Here is a 17,811-nt window from a genome sequence, read left to right as displayed (position 1 = left end):
ATACAGATAAAAGTAGTCAACAATGTATTAAATGTAGTAATGCTTTCTCATGTACCACTATCATTGTAGGCATGAAAAAAGTCAAACTAGAGAGAAAACTGTGTATACTCAATGTGTTAAAGTCTTTGCATGTGACAGTCATCTTCACAGGCATGAAAAACCACGTACTAGATTGAAACCCTATGAAGGAAATGAGCATGGTAAAGCCTTTTCACATCACAATCATCTTCAAATGCATAAAAGAAAATATACTGGAGTGAAGCAATATGAATGTAATCAGTGTGGTAAAGCCTTTACACATTCTAGTACTCTTCAAAGGCATAAAAGAACACACAGTGGAGAGAAACCCTATGAATGTGATCAGTGTGGTAAAGCCTTCACCCGGCACAATCATCTTCAAAGCCATAAAAGAACACACAGTGGAGAGAAGCCCTATCAATGTAATGAGTGTGATAAAGCCTTCACACAGCACGGTAATCTTCAAAGGCATAAAAGAACACACACTGGACAGAAGCCCTATAAATGTAGTGAGTGTGATAAAGCCTTTGCATATCACAGTACTCTTCAAATGCATGAAAGAACACACACAGGAGAGAAGCCGTATGAATGTAATCAATGTTGTAAAACCTTTGTATATCAAAGTTGTTATCAAATCCATAAAAGAACACACACTGGAGAAAAACCCTATGAATGTAATCAGTGTGGTAAAGCCTTTGTGCGTTACAGTACTTTTCAAAAGCATAAAAGATCACATACTGGAGAGAAACCCTATGAATGTAATCAGTGTGGTAAAGCCTTTGCACAGCACAGTAATCTACAAACTCATGAAAGAAGCCATACTGGAGAGAAACCCTATGAATGTAATCAGTGTGGTAAAGCCTTTGCACATAGCAGTCATCTGAAAAGGCATGAAAGAAGCCATACTGGAGAGAAACCCTATGAATGTAATCAGTGTGGTAAAGCCTTTGCAGAGCACAGTAATCTACGAAGTCATGAAAGAAGCCATACTGGAGAGAAACCCTATGAATGTAGTCAGTGTGGTAAAGCCTTTGTGTGTCTCAGTTATCTCCGAATACATGAAAGAATCCATACTGGAGAGAAACCCTATGAATGTAATCATTGTGGTAAAGCCTTTGCATATCACAGTAATCTTCGAATACATAAAAGAACCCATAGTGGAGAGAAACATGTATGTAATTAGTGTGGTAAAGGCTTTGTTTATCATAACTGGAGAGAAAACCTATGAATGTAGTCAGTGTGGTAAAACCTTTGCATTTCACAGTACTCTTCAAATGCATAAAAGATCACACACTGGAGATAAACTCTATGAAAGTATTTGCATGTATGAATAATCTAAATCATGAGAAAAATCATACTGCAGGGAACCCTATAAATATATTCAGTATGATAAATCTTTGTACTTTATATAGGAGTAAAAGTTTTTGTGTGCAACAATCTGTTAAAATCTTTGCATATTGCAGTATACATTGACTACCTGAAAAAAATACTGAGGACTACTTTTTATAAAGTATTTGATAAGATCTTTAGCCAAAACATTTATAATCAGCTACACAGTGATTTGGAATTCCCCTCTGTATGTTGTGAATGTATTTTGTTACCATTGTTTAATAAAGAAGCTGCTTTGGGACTATGGCAGGGCAAAATAGAGCAAGGCAGGAATTCCAAGCAGAGACAGAGGAGAAAAGAAAGTGGAGTCAGACTCCATTTATCTGCTGAAGGAGACAGATACCCTGGAATCTTACTGGTAAATCACAAGTCTCATGGTAAAATACAAAATAATAGAGATGGGTTAATTTAAGATGTCAGAGTTAGTTAATAAGAATCCTGCCTGATAGACCAAGCAGTGTTTTAATTAATGTAGTTTCTGTGTCATTATTTTGGGTCTGGGCAGCCATGAATGAACAAGCATCCTCCACCTACAACACCAGACTATTTCTTCTGTAGAAATAAATTTGACAGTGTTAACAATCTTTTCAAGCATTATGATGTTCTTTTTATACTGTTTGTACTTAGAAACTCATGGTAAGATGAATTTGTGAATTTATGAAGCCCTATGTGTATGGTAAATGTGCCAGCCAAAGAAACACATTCTGACCCTGAAACTAGAGCCAGTTAAATACATAATTTTGACTCTGAAACTGGATACAAAGAAATAAATCCTGACTCTAAAATTAAGACAAAGAAACACACTTTGTTCCTGAATCCAAGGCCAATGAAAGAAACACTTGACCCTGAATCCAAACTCAAAAGGTTTTATGGGGCCAGTGGAAGAACACATTTTGTCCCTGAAACAAGAGCCAAAGAAACACACTCTACCCTTGACCAACTGAGCACAAAACCAGCTAATCCCTAAGCTTGAGATCTACCAGCCCCTGAGCATGAAATCCAGCCAATCTCTGTCTCCATTGTTCAAGATCAGAGATGGACATCTAACCAATTCACACCCTGAGAATCTTCTCCATGGGAAAACTCTGCCCCTAAGAAGTCCTATATAAGTTCTATACATGTTCAGTTGACCACTGCCCATTTCTGCCCTGGCAGAGGCAGCCCATCTCCTTCATTCATCCCTTCCAAATAAATTTCTTGAATGAATTTTGGGTTAAGATCTTTCACTGGAGTGATAAGAATCTTTGTAGTGGATTGGAACAGAGAAGCTTTGGTCACCAATGCTGGCAAACTCCGTTAAAGGAGCAGAGCAGAAGTAGCAACTCTTCACCAGATACTGCAATATTTCTGCCTCAGTTTTCCATTTACTCCAGTGAAGCAGAGAAGTAACAATTTGGGCTGAAGCTGAGGAAAAAAATATTGACGTATCTGTTAGGAAACTCCCTAGTGGGGTGTAACAGAGAAGCATTGGACACTTCTGCTGGGAAACTCCATTAGAGAAGTGGAAATCTCTAAGCAATGGACATTTCTGCTTTGAAGCTCTCTTAGCAGAGTAAAGCAGGTCCCAACTGTGACGGCTCTCTTGGAGAGGAGTAGGATTGCTACATCCTACAGGGAGAGCATCTCCCACTGGAACACAGTCTCGGGTATAGCTGGACTTCCCAATATTCAGTATATGTTAGGGACCATCTTTGATAAATATATCACTTACCAGGGTAGGGGCATGGGGATTAGAAAAATAAGTAAAGAGAATGAAGACACAAGTTAAAATAATGAAACAAAAGCAAAGGATAGTACCTGGAGGGGTTCCAGTAAATACTGTAAATCTACCTGTAGTTAATTTTTCATATACATTTATACCCCAATACAACAGGGGGAAGAAGACAAAAGGCTGCTTTATCATGATGCAGAGGACAACTAGAACAGCTCCTTGCTTCAATACTTTGCTCCATCAAGTCCTTCATTATTGACAAAAATAATTTGTTATTCAGGCAGTGAACCCACCCTAGACCAAGTATCCTAAAGGCAGTCATTCCCTAGGTCAAACCTATTAATTCAAAGGAAGGAGCAGAAGTATGTTTGAATTCTCCCACCTTTGCTAAAGGGGGAGTGGATTTACCTGTATGGGCCCTCTTAAAGTCCAAAATACGAAACAACCACACCTTAGGTCAGGGTGTGTAGCCACACCTGTTAACAATTTTGAGCACCCTCAAACTCTGACCTTCAGACAAGGTGGAAATAGGCTCATAGTTTTGGGCCTCCACAAGGATACCTTTTCTCCTCATAGTTGTAGGTATCCAGTACACATTCCTTTTACAACTGTAGGTATGGCCTGACTTCTAACAATCAGAGTACCTTTATATTTAAAACCTTAGGTATCAGGCTACCTTCCCTCCCCAGCTTCAGTTACAGCCAGACTTCTCAACAGTCAGAATTTCTTTCTCCTCATAGTTGTAGGTATCCAGTATACTTTCCCTTTACAGCTGTAAGTATATCCTGACATGACAGTCAGGGTACCTTTCTCTTCAGAGCTATAAGTATTCAGGATACATTTTTTTCCACAGTTTCAGGTATAGCCTGGCTTAATAACAGTCAGAGTAGCTTTCTTATCAGTTGTAGATATCCAGGATTGTAGTTGGAGACTGCTCACGTAGTTTCCAGAGCCATCTAGAACCAAATATTCACACAGAAAACATATTAATTACAACACTGTTTGGCTGGTTAGCTCAAGATTCATAATAACTAATTCTTACATCTCAAATCTTTCTGAATTTGTATACTTCCTTTTTAAACCGAACCCATTGATTTACATTAGCAAGAGACTTGCTGTTGAATTTGACCTAGATCTCCAGCCAATCTGGGATATGTCTGTCTTTAGCAGCCAGTGCTGGGAAGGCTGTGCTGTATTCCTTCTGCTCACCTGGTTCTGACACTCAGACCTCACTAACCAATCAAAACCTCCATCAGTCAAATGGAAGGGCTGTTCTGGAAGAAGGGTTACAGTTTAGAGCTTCCTGAAGAAATCACAGTCTCTCTCATGCACTGTGGCTTGGGCTCCCTTGTGGGGAGAGAGTTTGTTATTGAGGCAGCAGCACCATGGTGAGTGAGTGGTTGCTCTTCCCAGATTGGCGGAGTGGTGGATCAAGGTGAGTAATGGGCCAATTTCCCCAGGTGGGGATGAGTGGCCGGCCTTTGTGCCTGGGGCTACTCTCACCACATGCTGCTCTCCCTACAGGCAAATGAGTGGTTGGGCTTGGCAAGTGAGGGGCCCTCTGTCCCCAAATAAGGAGGAGTGGACTTCTGAGGCTGGCGTCTGGTGTGGTGCATCCTCTCCTGGCTGGCTGGGAACCAGTGGACAAACACAGAATTTAGTGTGTTCCTGCATCATCCCAAGTAGTCCTAAGTGATCCTTGCAACACCCTGCTTGCAGTCTCTGAATAACTTCACTGCCTGGGCTGTGTCTGCACAGAGCAGAGCATTGAGAGCCGCAAATGGTGGTGCCTGTAGTGCTTATGTTGTCGCCTGTGGAGAGATACCACCAAATATTCCAAACTCGGAGACTACTGGTCTCTCCAGTATCTTCAGAAGTTCTGCACTTTTAACTTTATGTTTATAATCCATCTGCAGTTAACGTTATGGAGCTCACGAATGGTTTCTCCTGTATATATTATAGATGTGCACACCACAGCTAAACTGTGAAGTAGGAGAGCATAATTGATAATAGAATTAGTAATATTAATAGAATTAATAATTAATAATAGAATTAACATTTATGTTTATTATCCATCTGCAGTTAATTTTATGGAGCTCACAAATGGTTTCTCCTGTGTATATTATAACTGTGCACACCACAGCTAAACTGTGAAGTAAGAGGGCATAATTGATAATAGAATTAATGGTATAAGAATTTACTAGTTCTTAGGAGACATTAAGCCACACAAAGTAGAATTTCAGTAAAGGAGGACTGCATCCCAAATTCCCCAAAGATTAATATGCTAACCATGCCTGTTAGAGATTAGTATTATTAGATTCAAATGTTTGTTCTCCAGGATTAATCAGTCATTAAGATACATTCCTATAACAAATGAGACAACCATGATTTACAACCAGCCAAAAGACCCACATCCCGATAAAAGGTCTCTAACATGCTGCTCAAGGGTCCATTTCAGGGTCACAACCCATGGGCCATGAAAGTATAATAATTCTCGAGTAGCTGCATTTTTCAGTTTTTAGAAAAGCAGTTTACAGTCAATGTCCCCTATACTGATTGAGGTGGACTTGAATCCTCTCTGCAGCCCCACAGGGCATTGCCCTTGCTATCCTCCTGGCTAACCACCATAAATTTTTGGATTACAAGTATGCTGCACCACAGAGTCCTAAAATTACCACTTTGAGTCATATTGTGGGGCATCCATTGCAATAACAATAAAAGGATTTGTGTGGAGCATGGCTTCTTCCTTCAGTTCAGAAGAGTAGGAGCAGTATACTGTGTATATTGGAAAGGGGAAAGACTGGACAATAACTAGATCACACAATGAAGTTTAAGGGACTGAGCTTCAGGGGTATCCATTACAAAGAAGGACCTGGTTGGGCATTGTGTGTGACTTTCTGTGTAATTTCCCATTATACATTAATTCCTTGCATATGAATGAAGACAGAGACTGGTGGGTGTTCAGTTTAGTGAGGATAGCTTGAACTGCTACATATTTAGTTTCCAGTTAGTGAACTCTCCCATGCATATATGTTCAGTCCAGGTTGACTCAGTGAAGTCAGCTCAGATACTTGAGACATGAGCCATTGACTCCATGTGTCAGCGTACAGCACTCAGCAGCTAACATTTTACATGGGACAAAGTCATACATTCTCATATTAATGGCATTCTCCCTACCAGGGAAGTGCCTATTCTTGTTTCAAAGTCAGTATAATTAAGTGTTCAATTATTTTCTATCATTTTAAAAAGTCAATTATTGGTTATTATATTTTAGATTTCATTTTCTTCAAAGGCATTACTGCTATAATCTCTTTGTTTCTATTTTCTAATGTTTCCCAGATTTTCATTTTCTTTTTTGTTCTCAGAGTTTATTAAAATACAAAAGTCTCCATTTCCACCCCTCCTCCCAACACCCTCCCACTCCCCCCACTCCTTCCCCTCCTCCCTCTCCATCCCCAAGAGCAGTCAGGGTCTCCCACCCTGTGGGTAGTTCAAGCTCCTCCCCCCTCTCTCCAGGTCCAGGAAGGTGAGCATCCAATCAGACTGGATCCCAAAAATCCAGTATATGCAGAGGAAACAAGTTCCAGTGTCATTGTCAATGGCATTTCAGAAAGATTCCGGGCCAGCCACATTCAGAGAATCCGGCCTCGTTCAGAGAATCTGGCTGGATTACGTGCTCGCTCAGTCCCAGACAACTGGCCTTGGTGAACTCTCATTAGATCAGTTCCCTTGTATCAGTGGGTGATCGCACGCCTCATGGTCCTGATTTCCTTTTTCATGTTCTTCCTCCTTCTGCTCCTCATTTGGACCTTTGGGGACTCAGTCCGGTGCTCCAATGTACCCAAGAGATGCCCTATCATACTACAAAAGTATTTGTTCAACTATGTTCATAGCTGCACTATTTGTAATAGCCAGAACATGGAAACAACCTAGGTGCCCCTCAATAGAAGAATGGTTAAAGAAGGTGTGGAACATATATACATTAGAGTTTTACTCAGCGGTAAAAAACAATGACATCTTGAATTATGCATGCAAATGGATGGAAATAGAAAACGCTTTACTGAGTGAGGTAACCCAGACCCAAAAAGAGGAATATGGTATGGACTCACTCATAAGCGGATTCTAGCCATAGTTAAAGGTCTTTGAGTCTAGAATTTGTGATCCTAGAGAAGCTAAATAAGAAGGTGAACCTGAAGAAAATCATATAGTTATCCTCCTGAATAGAGGAACTAGGTAAGATTGCCAAGCAAACTCGGGTGCATGGGGGATGGGGGGGTGGAAGTAAGGGAAGATGGTCAGGGAGAGGGGAGAGGGGGAGGACTGGGAATGGCTTGGGGGAATGGGAGGGGGGAGGGAGGAAGGATGGCTGTGCGAGCAGGGAGGTTTATATCTCAGCTAAGGGAGCCATTTTAGGGTTTGCAAGAGACTTGATCCTGGAGGAGTTCCTGAACGAGGACGTGATCTAACCAGATTCTCGGAATTTGGCCAGATTCTCTGAAAGTGGCTGGCCCGAAGTCTTTCTGAAAAGTCATTGACTATGACACTGGGACTTGTTTCCTCTGCATATACTGGATTTTGGGGATCCAGTCTGTTTGGATACTCACCTTCCTGGACCTGGAGGAAGGGGGGAGGAACTTGAACTTCCCACAGGGCAGGAAACCCTGACTGCCCTAAGGGACGAAAAGGGAGGAGGAGAGGGAGTGGGGGGAGTGGGAGGGTGTTGGGAAGAGGGCGGAAATGGAAACTTTTATAATTTAATAAAATTACTTAAAAAAAACAGGTTTTCATTTTCATTCCATTTTTATATGCTGTTTATTTGTTCATCTTTATATTTATATCAGTTTAGAGTAGTGATTCTCAACCTGGTGGGTCAATACTCCTTTTCAGGGATCAAATGAACCTATCACAGGACTGGTCTAGGACCATCAGAAATTACAGATATTTAGAATTCACAACTGGCAAAAATATAGTTATGAAGTAGTAGTGAACATAGTTTTATAGGTGGGGAGACCACTATTCAAGAGTAACTCTATTAAAGAGTCACAACACTAGGAAGATTGAGAACAACTGGTTTAGATTACTGTCTCCTGTAGCTCAGGCTTGCATCATACTATGTAACTGAGAATTTCTGTGAACTCTGAATCCTGCCTCTGCTACCTTGTGCTGCAAAGACAGTCCTGCAACTCCTACCATGCTAGGCCTTGACTGGTCTGTGTGAAGGAGAAATAGATCTGTGAATGAGTATCCTCCAGCTTCTCTAAATTTTATTGTGAATTTACAAATGAAGTGGGACCTGTGTAAGAACTGAGTTCACTGACCAATTAATTATTACGCCGGTGTAGTCACAACAGGCAAAGGATGGGCAAGAAGGAGGGTAAAAGCTTTCCTGCTGTGACAGTAGTTGACATTAGCAGTGAGTAGTGAGGTGATCGATTTTTGATGTTTTATAAATGTGCTGACTGTCCATTTCATGGGTCCACAGACCATGCATACAAGAATCTATATAAAGAACTTAACTTATCATTAAATCAATTTACTGTATTCACAGTAGTTCAAGAAAATAGAAGAGCTGAATTAAATGGTGTGACTCTGCCTTCCATGATTTTATTTTCCATATTTAAGATGTATGCTCTGAGAGAAATGATGTGAGTAGTACTTTTTGTGCTCTAGTACAAATCCCTGATCTCTGGAGCACATGACCATAAAGCCTGTTTCAACTTTTTAACAGAATTTTTCAGGATTATAAATACATTATTTCCACTATCTCTTTCCTTTCTCTAAGCCCTGCCATAGACCCTTCATTGTGTTCTAATTCATGACTTTTTGAACAAGTACTATTTGAATGTAATCTGTGTTTGGTTGCAGGACCTCCCAGCTATGAAGTAAAGGCTTGGCTACACTGGACCTTGAGTGTGTAATGGAATATGTACACATAGGACCCAGTTTTTTGGAGGAACAGGAAGTGCTCTGGGAGAATAGAAGATTTTACTAAACTACAAATTTCCCAGATTATGATCTTGTCTGACCATAGTGTGGAAGGACAAACCTGGAGGATTTTTGCTTTCTGAGACATTTATCTCTGCTCACCTAGGAGGGTAACTGCTAATGTCTTGAATCCCAGCTGGGTGGTCCTAGCTAATAAGGGTAGGAGCTAGTTTACAGGTTCTTTCAGGATTCTCTTGTTTTGCTCTAAGTAGCTGTAAGGAGGACCACAAGCCATGCCGTGGTGAATGTAGGAGCCACTATCCCCAGACCAGGAAGAGCAGTTTGGCAGAGCTTTCAGAGCTGTTTGGACAGGGATGAACTGTAAGCCAGATAGGATCTTTCATTCTTTGTGGTGACCTGGATCATTGCCCTTGGGCTCTGATCTTTGTTGAGTGTGGGGAGGCTCTGCCATCCTGACATGGGAAACTATGAGCTTGTGATGTTGCCTCATACTATGTAATTGAGAATTTCTTTAAATACCTAACCCTGCCTCTACTGCCCAGTGCTGGGTAGATAGTCCTACAACTTCTTTAGGACTGGGCTTTGACTGGTCAGTAAAAAGGAAAAATAAACCAGCTAATGAGTGACCTCCAGTCTCTCTGTCTTTTAGTGTATGATTATAGATGAAGAGTGATCTGTGCAAGAATTGAGTGCATAGACAAAGATTGAAGCTGGTAGATTCACAGTGCAGAAAGAGAGAGACAAGACAGTTGTTGAGAACTTTCCTACTTCAACAGTAGTTGATATTAGCAATATGGAACTAGGTAATCAATTTTAGATGCTCCATAAATGTCCTGATGGTCATTTCTTGGTGTCCACAGACCAGGCAATCAAGAATCTTGACTGATCTTATTATGAAACCAAATTGCTATAGTTACAATAGTTACCAAAATAGATCAGAGAGAAATGTTGTGGCCAAGCATAACAGGACTGTTATTTTACTGGTTTAAGATACATACTCTGAGATAAAATATTTGAGAAATCTTTGATGAGCTCTAATACAAATCCCTAGTTTCTGGAGCACATGGTCATAAAGCCTGTTTCAACTTTTCAAAATAATTTTTTGAGATTATAACTCTATCACATCCACATTCTATTTCTTGTTCTCAAGCCCTACAATGACGCTTCAGTGTTTTCTAATTAATGGCCTGCTTTTCTTTAACAACAGTTGTGAATGTGACATATGTTTGGCTGCAGGATTTCCCAGGTATGAGGCAATGGTTTGACTGCACTGCAAATTGAGTGTGTAATGGGATGTACACACAAAGGACCCTGTGCTTTGGATGAGGAACAGGTTATGCTCTCGGAAAGTGGAGTAATGTCTACTAAAACACTAACTTTCTAGACTAGGGCCCTGTGCACTAGACTGGAAGGGTAGAGCAGAAAGTTCTGTGATATCTGAGTAATTTGATCTCTGTTCACCCAGTAGGGGAGCTGATAATATTCTGAGTCCTAGCTGGGTGGCCTTAGCTAGTGAGTGACTCTGGCAATGTTTAGCAAGCAGAAATAATAGTGGCAGGTAACCTACAGGTGTTCTTTCTAGGATTCTTCTCTGCTTTTGTTGTAATGAGTTGTAAGGAAGACCACTAGCTATGCCATGGTGAGTGTAGGGTGTTTGGAGAAGGTCAGTTGAGCTGTCATTTCTGCTGGAATTTTGATGGACCATGAGCCAGGCTATGGTTCTGTTGGTCTGTGTAGTGACCTGACCAGTGGTCCTTGTCCTCTGAGCCTCCAGTGTGTGGATTTCCTGGGAAGAGGGAGACTCTGCAGCTCTAGTATGGTAGGATATTATGCTTGTAATATCACTGTCTATATACACATAGGAGCATGCTTTTGGTGTGTAGTGGGAAGACAGATTGGAAAACTGAATATTGCATTCCACATTGAAGTTTGTAATATAAATGTTTCAAATATTTTAAAAGGTGGTAGAACTATGGTGATGTTGAGTTTCTTTTGGCAATACATAATTAGAATGCTACTAACTTTCTGCTATCACCAGCCACAATGATATGATTCAGTGATGTTTAGTTCCAGGGACAAAAGGAGCTACCAATGTTATTCAGCTGTGTATGGTGTTGGGCAGGTAGATAGGGCAGACTCTATATCTTATACTATAATATGTGTGAAAGGAAGCAGATATTAAATTATTGTATTTTTCTAAATATCTTAAATATTGTTCACATTCTTGATTGTTATAGCTTTGTTGTAAGTTTTTTTTTTTGAGTTTTGGGTTTCTCTGTCTTTGAACACACAGAGATCTGCCTGTGTCTGCCTCCCAAGTGCTGGGATTAAAGATATACACCACCACTTTCCAGCAAGAAGTCCTATTATATCAATCTGTGACTATTTTTTCATAATCTCATTGTTCAATCTGAGTGTTTCCACTCTGAATGTAGCTTTGTAATCAAATTTTCTGTTAAAAATTGTTGGAAATTATCATTGAATTGTATTCATTTTATGCTGCAAAATTACTATACACAGCATCCTAGTTTTGAGGCATCAATTTCCCAAGTATTAATTATTTTCTTATTTTTATTTTCTTTATTTTCTTAGATTTTATTTTTCTTGTTGCTGTTAATCTGTGAAAGACTTTTGGTTTATGGGATACAATGTCTTTGCAGGTGGTTCCTCATATATTTTGAATTCAGATAACAAATCATAGGCTCATAAGTATCTACTATTCCAGATTTTGTATTTATATAGAGAGCATTCATTCTCATGTGCAAACATTTGCGAAAAATAGCAATAAACTTCTTTTCGAAAGTGCTTGTGGCTGGGTGGTGGTGGCACACTACTTTAATCCTAGCACTCAGGAGGCAAAGGCAGGCAGATCTCTGTGAGTTCAAGGCCAGGCTGGTCTACAAGAGCTAGTTCCAGGATAGGCTCCAAAGCTAAAGAGAAACCCTGTCTCAAAAAAAAAACCAAAATAAAAAGTGCTTGTGACTTATAAAAACTTATAAACTGAATTGCTTTAGGTATATACCAATTCTTTCAAAGTTTGTTATCTTGTATTCTATTTTAAAATGTTTTCATTTTCTCATTTTGAAGCTGACTTACTGGCAATCATAAATCAAAGTGAAGAGTCCAAGACTAAAAATTATAAGAGTGTAGGTTCTAGAAATAGAAATGTAGAAATAATAAAATATAAAGTTGTAAGCCTAGGAGAATGAGAACAGACTGTCAGCAGCTTTCTCTGCAGCTTAAGGTGATGTGGGATTTTCCTCTGTATGCTGTGAATATCATTAATGAATAAAGAAACTGCCTTGACCTGTTGATAGGGCAGAACTTAGGCAGGCAGGGAAAATTGAACTGAAAGCTGGGTAAAAGAAAGGCAAAGTCATGAGACACCATAGAGCCTCTGTTGGAGACAGACTTCCTGAAATTTTGCTGATAGTCCAGGACCTTGTGGTGATGCACAGATTAATGGAGGTGGGTAAGTTAAGTTGTAAGAGTCTTATGACAACAAGTGGCTTTCTTCAACCTTAAGGATTATTAAACAGTGGATTAGTTTGGTTTACAACAAATTTGTTTACAAACAACAAATACCTAACAAAACATCATTGAATTGATGTTTTCAGCATCCAGCACAACACAACTAAGAAATCTTTGAAAGCTTTTGTAATTTCCCTTTTAAAAATTACTGTTAAAGCTGGGCAGTGGTGGTGCATGCCTTTAATCCCAGCACTCAGGAAGCATAGTCAGATGGATTTCTGTGAGCTTGATGCTAGCCTGGTCTACAAGAGCTAATTCCAGGACAGGCTCCAAAGCTACAGAGAAACCCTGTCTCTAAAAACCAGGAAAAAAAATACTGTTAAGGCAAACAAGTATTTTTGCCCTTATATTTCTTAAAGAAATGAACAACTTAGTAAACTTTAGAGTGTTTCCATAGAGGCGAGGGAGGGCTAAGAAAGACTTCTTTGTTATGTATATCCACTCTTGTGTGACTGAATGTATAGGGACTACAAAGGGCCCTGTGTAAAGTCCATAGTCCCTTCCTATAAATTATAAATTTTTGAAATGATTCATGTTCTGATAGCACCCACCTTTTTCACATACTGGTACTGATGGCTCCCATGTGCCCTGGGCATTGCATCAAATTCTCTTGCTGCCCTTCAAGTTGAAGCCAGATTCACAAGACAATATCACAGTGTCATTATAGGAATATTTATCTTTCAAAATAGATACCATTTGACCTCTATCTATTTGTGGTTTTAGACACTGAACTGCAGATGTCGAAAGTTCACAACGTGGAGCAGGACCACTCCAGATCCCACTCTTCTTACTGTTGCTGGTACAATAGATAGTCTTCTCCCCAGTAAGAATGAAGTTCACTCCTTTCTCTGGGCTTGGGTCACAGGTGTAGGTAACTGTGCTTCCATATGATACATTTGCTGAAAAGCTGCCTGTATGTCTTCCATTAAGAAAAGGTGGAGGTGGGGGGCAGAGAATTTCTAGAGAATACCAAGGACAGTATTTTCTGAATCTTCAATGAGTCATTCAGCTAACTAATGCAATATAATTAAAATGTGATTTTAAAACTTTATTTTTGAGTATGTCTCCTTTGCTGAATTCTTCGTTCTAGTTACCAAATACACAATCTTCTTTATGTGCATGGCTCAAATTCCCTCACTAAGAGTATGGGCATTTGAGAGAAAGAAAAGTTGCTTGCTTCATTTGACTTAAAAAAACAGAGTAAAAAGATAACTGAAGGGCATTGCGGTGTAGATCAGACCCTTAAGATTTCTAGTTTTGTTTTGTTTTATTTTACGCATGCATGCTCACTCTCTCTCTCTCCCCCCCCTCCTTTCTTTCTTCCTTCCTCCCTTCCTTCTTTTCTTCCTTTCTTTCTTACACACACACACACACACACACACACACACACACTTATAGGAAAGCCAAGGATGCATTGTGTATGAACCCCTGTATTTCCTTATCAAACCACCATTGTCTCACCTACCTTTAAATACTGGCTTCTTGGTCCAAATGGCTTTCTGTTCAACAATTACACACTGACTAGAAGGTTGTCCTTGTAATTGGTATCTGGAGACAGGTTGAAATTTAGTACTATTAGGCAGTTTGTGTTGAAAAACTAGTAAGCTTAACTTTAAGTCTACCATAGGTCCATTTAATCAGTACAGTTACCCATTTATTATTCTCTTGCACTACCTCATTCCAGATTATTCCTGAATAACATCTAGGCTCATTTACACTCCTTCTCCTGACTTTATAGTGCAGGGACAATTCTGTATTCTGTCTATTATGTTTTAAATAAATGTTGATTGGCCAGCAGCCAGGCAGGAAGTATAGGTGGGACAATCAGACAGGAAGTAGAGGCAGGGCAATGAGAACAGGAGAACTCTGGGTAGAGGAAAGCCCATTCCTCTGCAGTCCTGCACAGACACAGAAGAAGGAAATTGTGACTGCCTCACTGAAAAAGGTAGTGACCCATGTGGCTAACACAGATAAGAATAATGGTTTAATATAAGTTATAAGAGTTAATAAGAAGCCTGCACTAAAGGGCCAATCAGTAGATTAATGTAGACCTCTGTGCGATTTTCTTTGGGACTTATTGATTGCAGGAACTGGACAGCCAAAGATACACAGAAACCTCAGACAACATTATAGTTCAAAGCAGCCACATATAATCCAAAGGCATTAAATTTTACAGACCCTTCTGATACCCTTCATTACAGAAGAAGTGCACAGTTTTGCCAACCTGAAGACCTATAGGTTCTTTTATCTGTCCATTGGGAAATTGTCCTGGAGATTCACATTTGGCCTCTGGAAAGAATGACAAGAATAAGAGGTAAATTTTGGCAAATATCAGGTCAGTTCCCAGTAGATAGTAAATTTAAGATACCTTTGAATGTGGGGATGACACCAACCATCCCAGTCTCCCGAAGATAAGCACTTAATTGTCTTTTTTCCATTAAGCAAATAACCAGAATTACAACTGTATGTCACAGACAACCCTGGAATAAACTTGGCAACATGCCTTTCTGTATGGTGTCCATGATCGATTGTGGGAAGTGATGGGCACTCTTGAGGGAAATCTTTATACATACACAAAGGAGAGAAGGCCATCAGATAATATATTCTTATGAATCTAGATGCCAGCTTAGAACACAGATCTAAATAAATGGCATGCAATCTTTGATGACCAGTCACCATTAGTTTTCAACTCAATCCCAGCCAGATATGGCTTGTTTCCTTTTACGCGAAACAACTGCAATTTTGGGAGGATATGGTCTCACTAAGCAACCCTGGCTGTTCTGAAACTCTCTATGTAAATCAATCTATCTTTGAACTCACAAAGATCCACCTTCCTCTGCCTCCCAACTGTGGAGATAAAAGGTACGTACCACTATACCCAGCTTTAGTGTTCTATTTTCATCTTTAGTTATATTCTTGCCTTGAGAAAAATTTCAGTTGCTAGAAGGCTCATTTTTATTCATCTTTAAGCCTATCATTAAGAGGGTTACCTTAATAAACATTACTATTACAATTTATCATTATCTTATATATAGCATGCATATAAATATGTACATAATACATAACACATACTATTCTAATTTCTTTTTATTACTTGATAAAATATTAGAATTTTTCATTTGAATATGTATAGGTTCACCTAAACCTTTAAGGTTTCTTCATAGACAATCTATTTTGAGGTTACTGGTAATCAATCTATTGATATATAAGCAAGATAAATATAATTTGTGGTACTTGGGACTGAACTAGGCAAGCACTCTGCCATTGAGTTATACCCACAATCCCTTTAGTTACTTTTTATTTTGAGACAAGATCTGGCTAAGTTGCCCAGGCTGGCTTTAAAAACACAGTATGAACCAGGTGATGGTGTTGCACACCTTTAAACCCAACACTCAGGAGACAGAGGCAGGCTGATCTCTGTGAGTTTGAGGCCAGCCTGGTTTACAAGAGCTAGTTCCAGGACATGCTCCAAAGCCACAAGGAAACCCTGTCTCAAAAACAAAAATAAAAGCAAAAAATTACTGTGTGGGCCAGGCAGGCCATGGACTTGTAATCTCTGACTTCAGCCTCCTGTGAAGCTGAGATTGCAGCTGTGCTCCCAAAGTCAGAGTTGATCATATTTATAATAGCGCTTCCTAAGTTCTTTAATCTATTTAGAATTTTTCAATACTGTTCTTTATTAAAAATGTTTCAATAGTATAATTTTGTCAAATACTGACAATTTCTATGCCCACAGAATTAAACTTAAGAATTAGATTCATTAACAATATAAACTAGATGGAACATGAATAAAACATTCACAGCAATCTGTTAGTTGATTTGAACTGCTAGAGCCCAGGAGATGGTGTGAGTAGAGAGTAGATGTCTTGTGAACATGTTTGCAGAGGCACCCCAGCATTGGGGATGGGCTCCCAGAAGCCAACTCACAGTCCAGGGACAAGACCTATACAATTCAGTCTTTGGGAGCATGTACCAAAATGATCTGCCCATAAGTGGAATATCCTTGTCTTCAGTGAGGTTCCACTTCCATACTCAACACTCACACAGGTTGGCAGGTCTTAGGCCTTGATGAAGCTTCATTTCCACACTCAATGCTCACAACTGGTAAACCCCAGGCCCTTGACTAGGTTTTATTTCTATACTTACTGCTCTCACAGACTGGCAGTGGTGTTGGTCCCCACTTATTATTTGCTTGGCGCCAGACTGTTTTGTTTCCTTTCATGGTGAAGTTGGCTATACAGGTAAATGTCACAGAATCACCATGTTTGAATGGTGGTGGTCTAGATTGTTTACTTTTAAATCCCGCTAGTATGCTGGACTCTGAACAATCAGAATCTTTATTCCATTTTTCACATACAGGAGGAGGTTTATCCCAAGCGGCCTTCACTTGATCTTTACTTTTACAAAAAATAGTCTTTTCTTCAATGAGGCGGTGGTTATGTAAACAAGTGTACTGCACAACAGTGTCAATGGGTATGGAAAGAGAATAATAGAGTTTCCGAGCATTTTTTACTTCAGGAGGAGGGTCACAAGAAATATCTGTAAAGTAGAAGAGACAAGATGAGTATATTAATCATTAAGAAAATAAGTAAAAGCTCCAAGTATAGGTCAAGTCACTTTTCAAGAACTATTCCTTAGAAATTGAATGCTTGGTTATAACTTTACTTATAGTGTTTTCATTTCCAAATGCTTATGTTCTTACTTCTTTCTTGATCTTTGTTAAAGAAATCAATATGAATCATTCTATCCAGACAACAAAGAATAGAGAAAATAGAAAAAAATCTATCTAATCTGTATTTTCAGGGATTTTTCTATTATATTTTCTACTCTAAATACTTTTAATAAAAAGAAAAAAATATGTTAATGACATGCTAATTGCTTTTAGGGAGCCAATGTGTGCTGATTTGGACTTAATAACCCTGATTTCAAAACCTCTCTGTCATTTAATAACTGTATGACCTTAGGCAAGTTGTACCCTCCCCTAGCCTCAGTTTCCCAGTCTATAGTTCAGGCTACATATGGTATGATAAGAATACAGAGAGACAAAAGCATGTGAAATGGGCAGATACAGTATCCAAAGTACACTAGTTATTCAGTGCCTATTTGAAATAGGCGGGTGGCATAGTCACATGAGACACTATTACTGAAGACACTGCAACCTCATTACAAGTCATTTGTAACACTTTAATCCTGGATACCTTTGAGAAAACCATTTG

At 39.4% G+C, this 17,811-nt stretch overlaps 2 protein-coding genes across 3 annotated transcripts in view; one reads left to right on the top strand and one right to left on the bottom strand.

Annotated features, from left to right (window-relative positions):
* LOC146895043 (zinc finger protein 627-like) overlaps window positions 1–17,811 on the top strand; it is a 31,918-nt gene that overhangs the window by 9,078 nt on the left and 5,029 nt on the right. Inside the window, exon 4 of one of the 2 annotated variants that reach the window (XM_085688443.2) lies at window positions 70–1,337. The exons of the other annotated variant lie outside the window; for it this stretch is intronic. Coding sequence (XP_085544569.2) covers window positions 70–1,201 — 1,132 coding nt within the window. The 3' untranslated portion in view covers window positions 1,202–1,337. Of the gene's footprint in view, window positions 1–69; window positions 1,338–17,811 lie in introns of those variants that run through there. 2 annotated transcript variants of the gene reach the window in all.
* LOC125397189 (complement receptor type 2-like) lies at window positions 3,974–17,337 on the bottom strand. The gene is given in 6 exon segments (XM_087899382.1): window positions 3,974–4,074; window positions 13,147–13,554; window positions 14,061–14,143; window positions 14,785–14,884; window positions 16,742–17,134; window positions 17,298–17,337. Coding segments are annotated over 6 exon segments (1,125 nt in total).

Source organism: Myodes glareolus, chromosome 20 (genome assembly GCF_982192425.1).
Source record: "Myodes glareolus chromosome 20, mMyoGla1.1, whole genome shotgun sequence".
NCBI classification, from domain to species: Eukaryota; Metazoa; Chordata; class Mammalia; order Rodentia; family Cricetidae; genus Myodes; species Myodes glareolus.
This window is presented reverse-complemented; position numbering and strand designations above follow the sequence as displayed.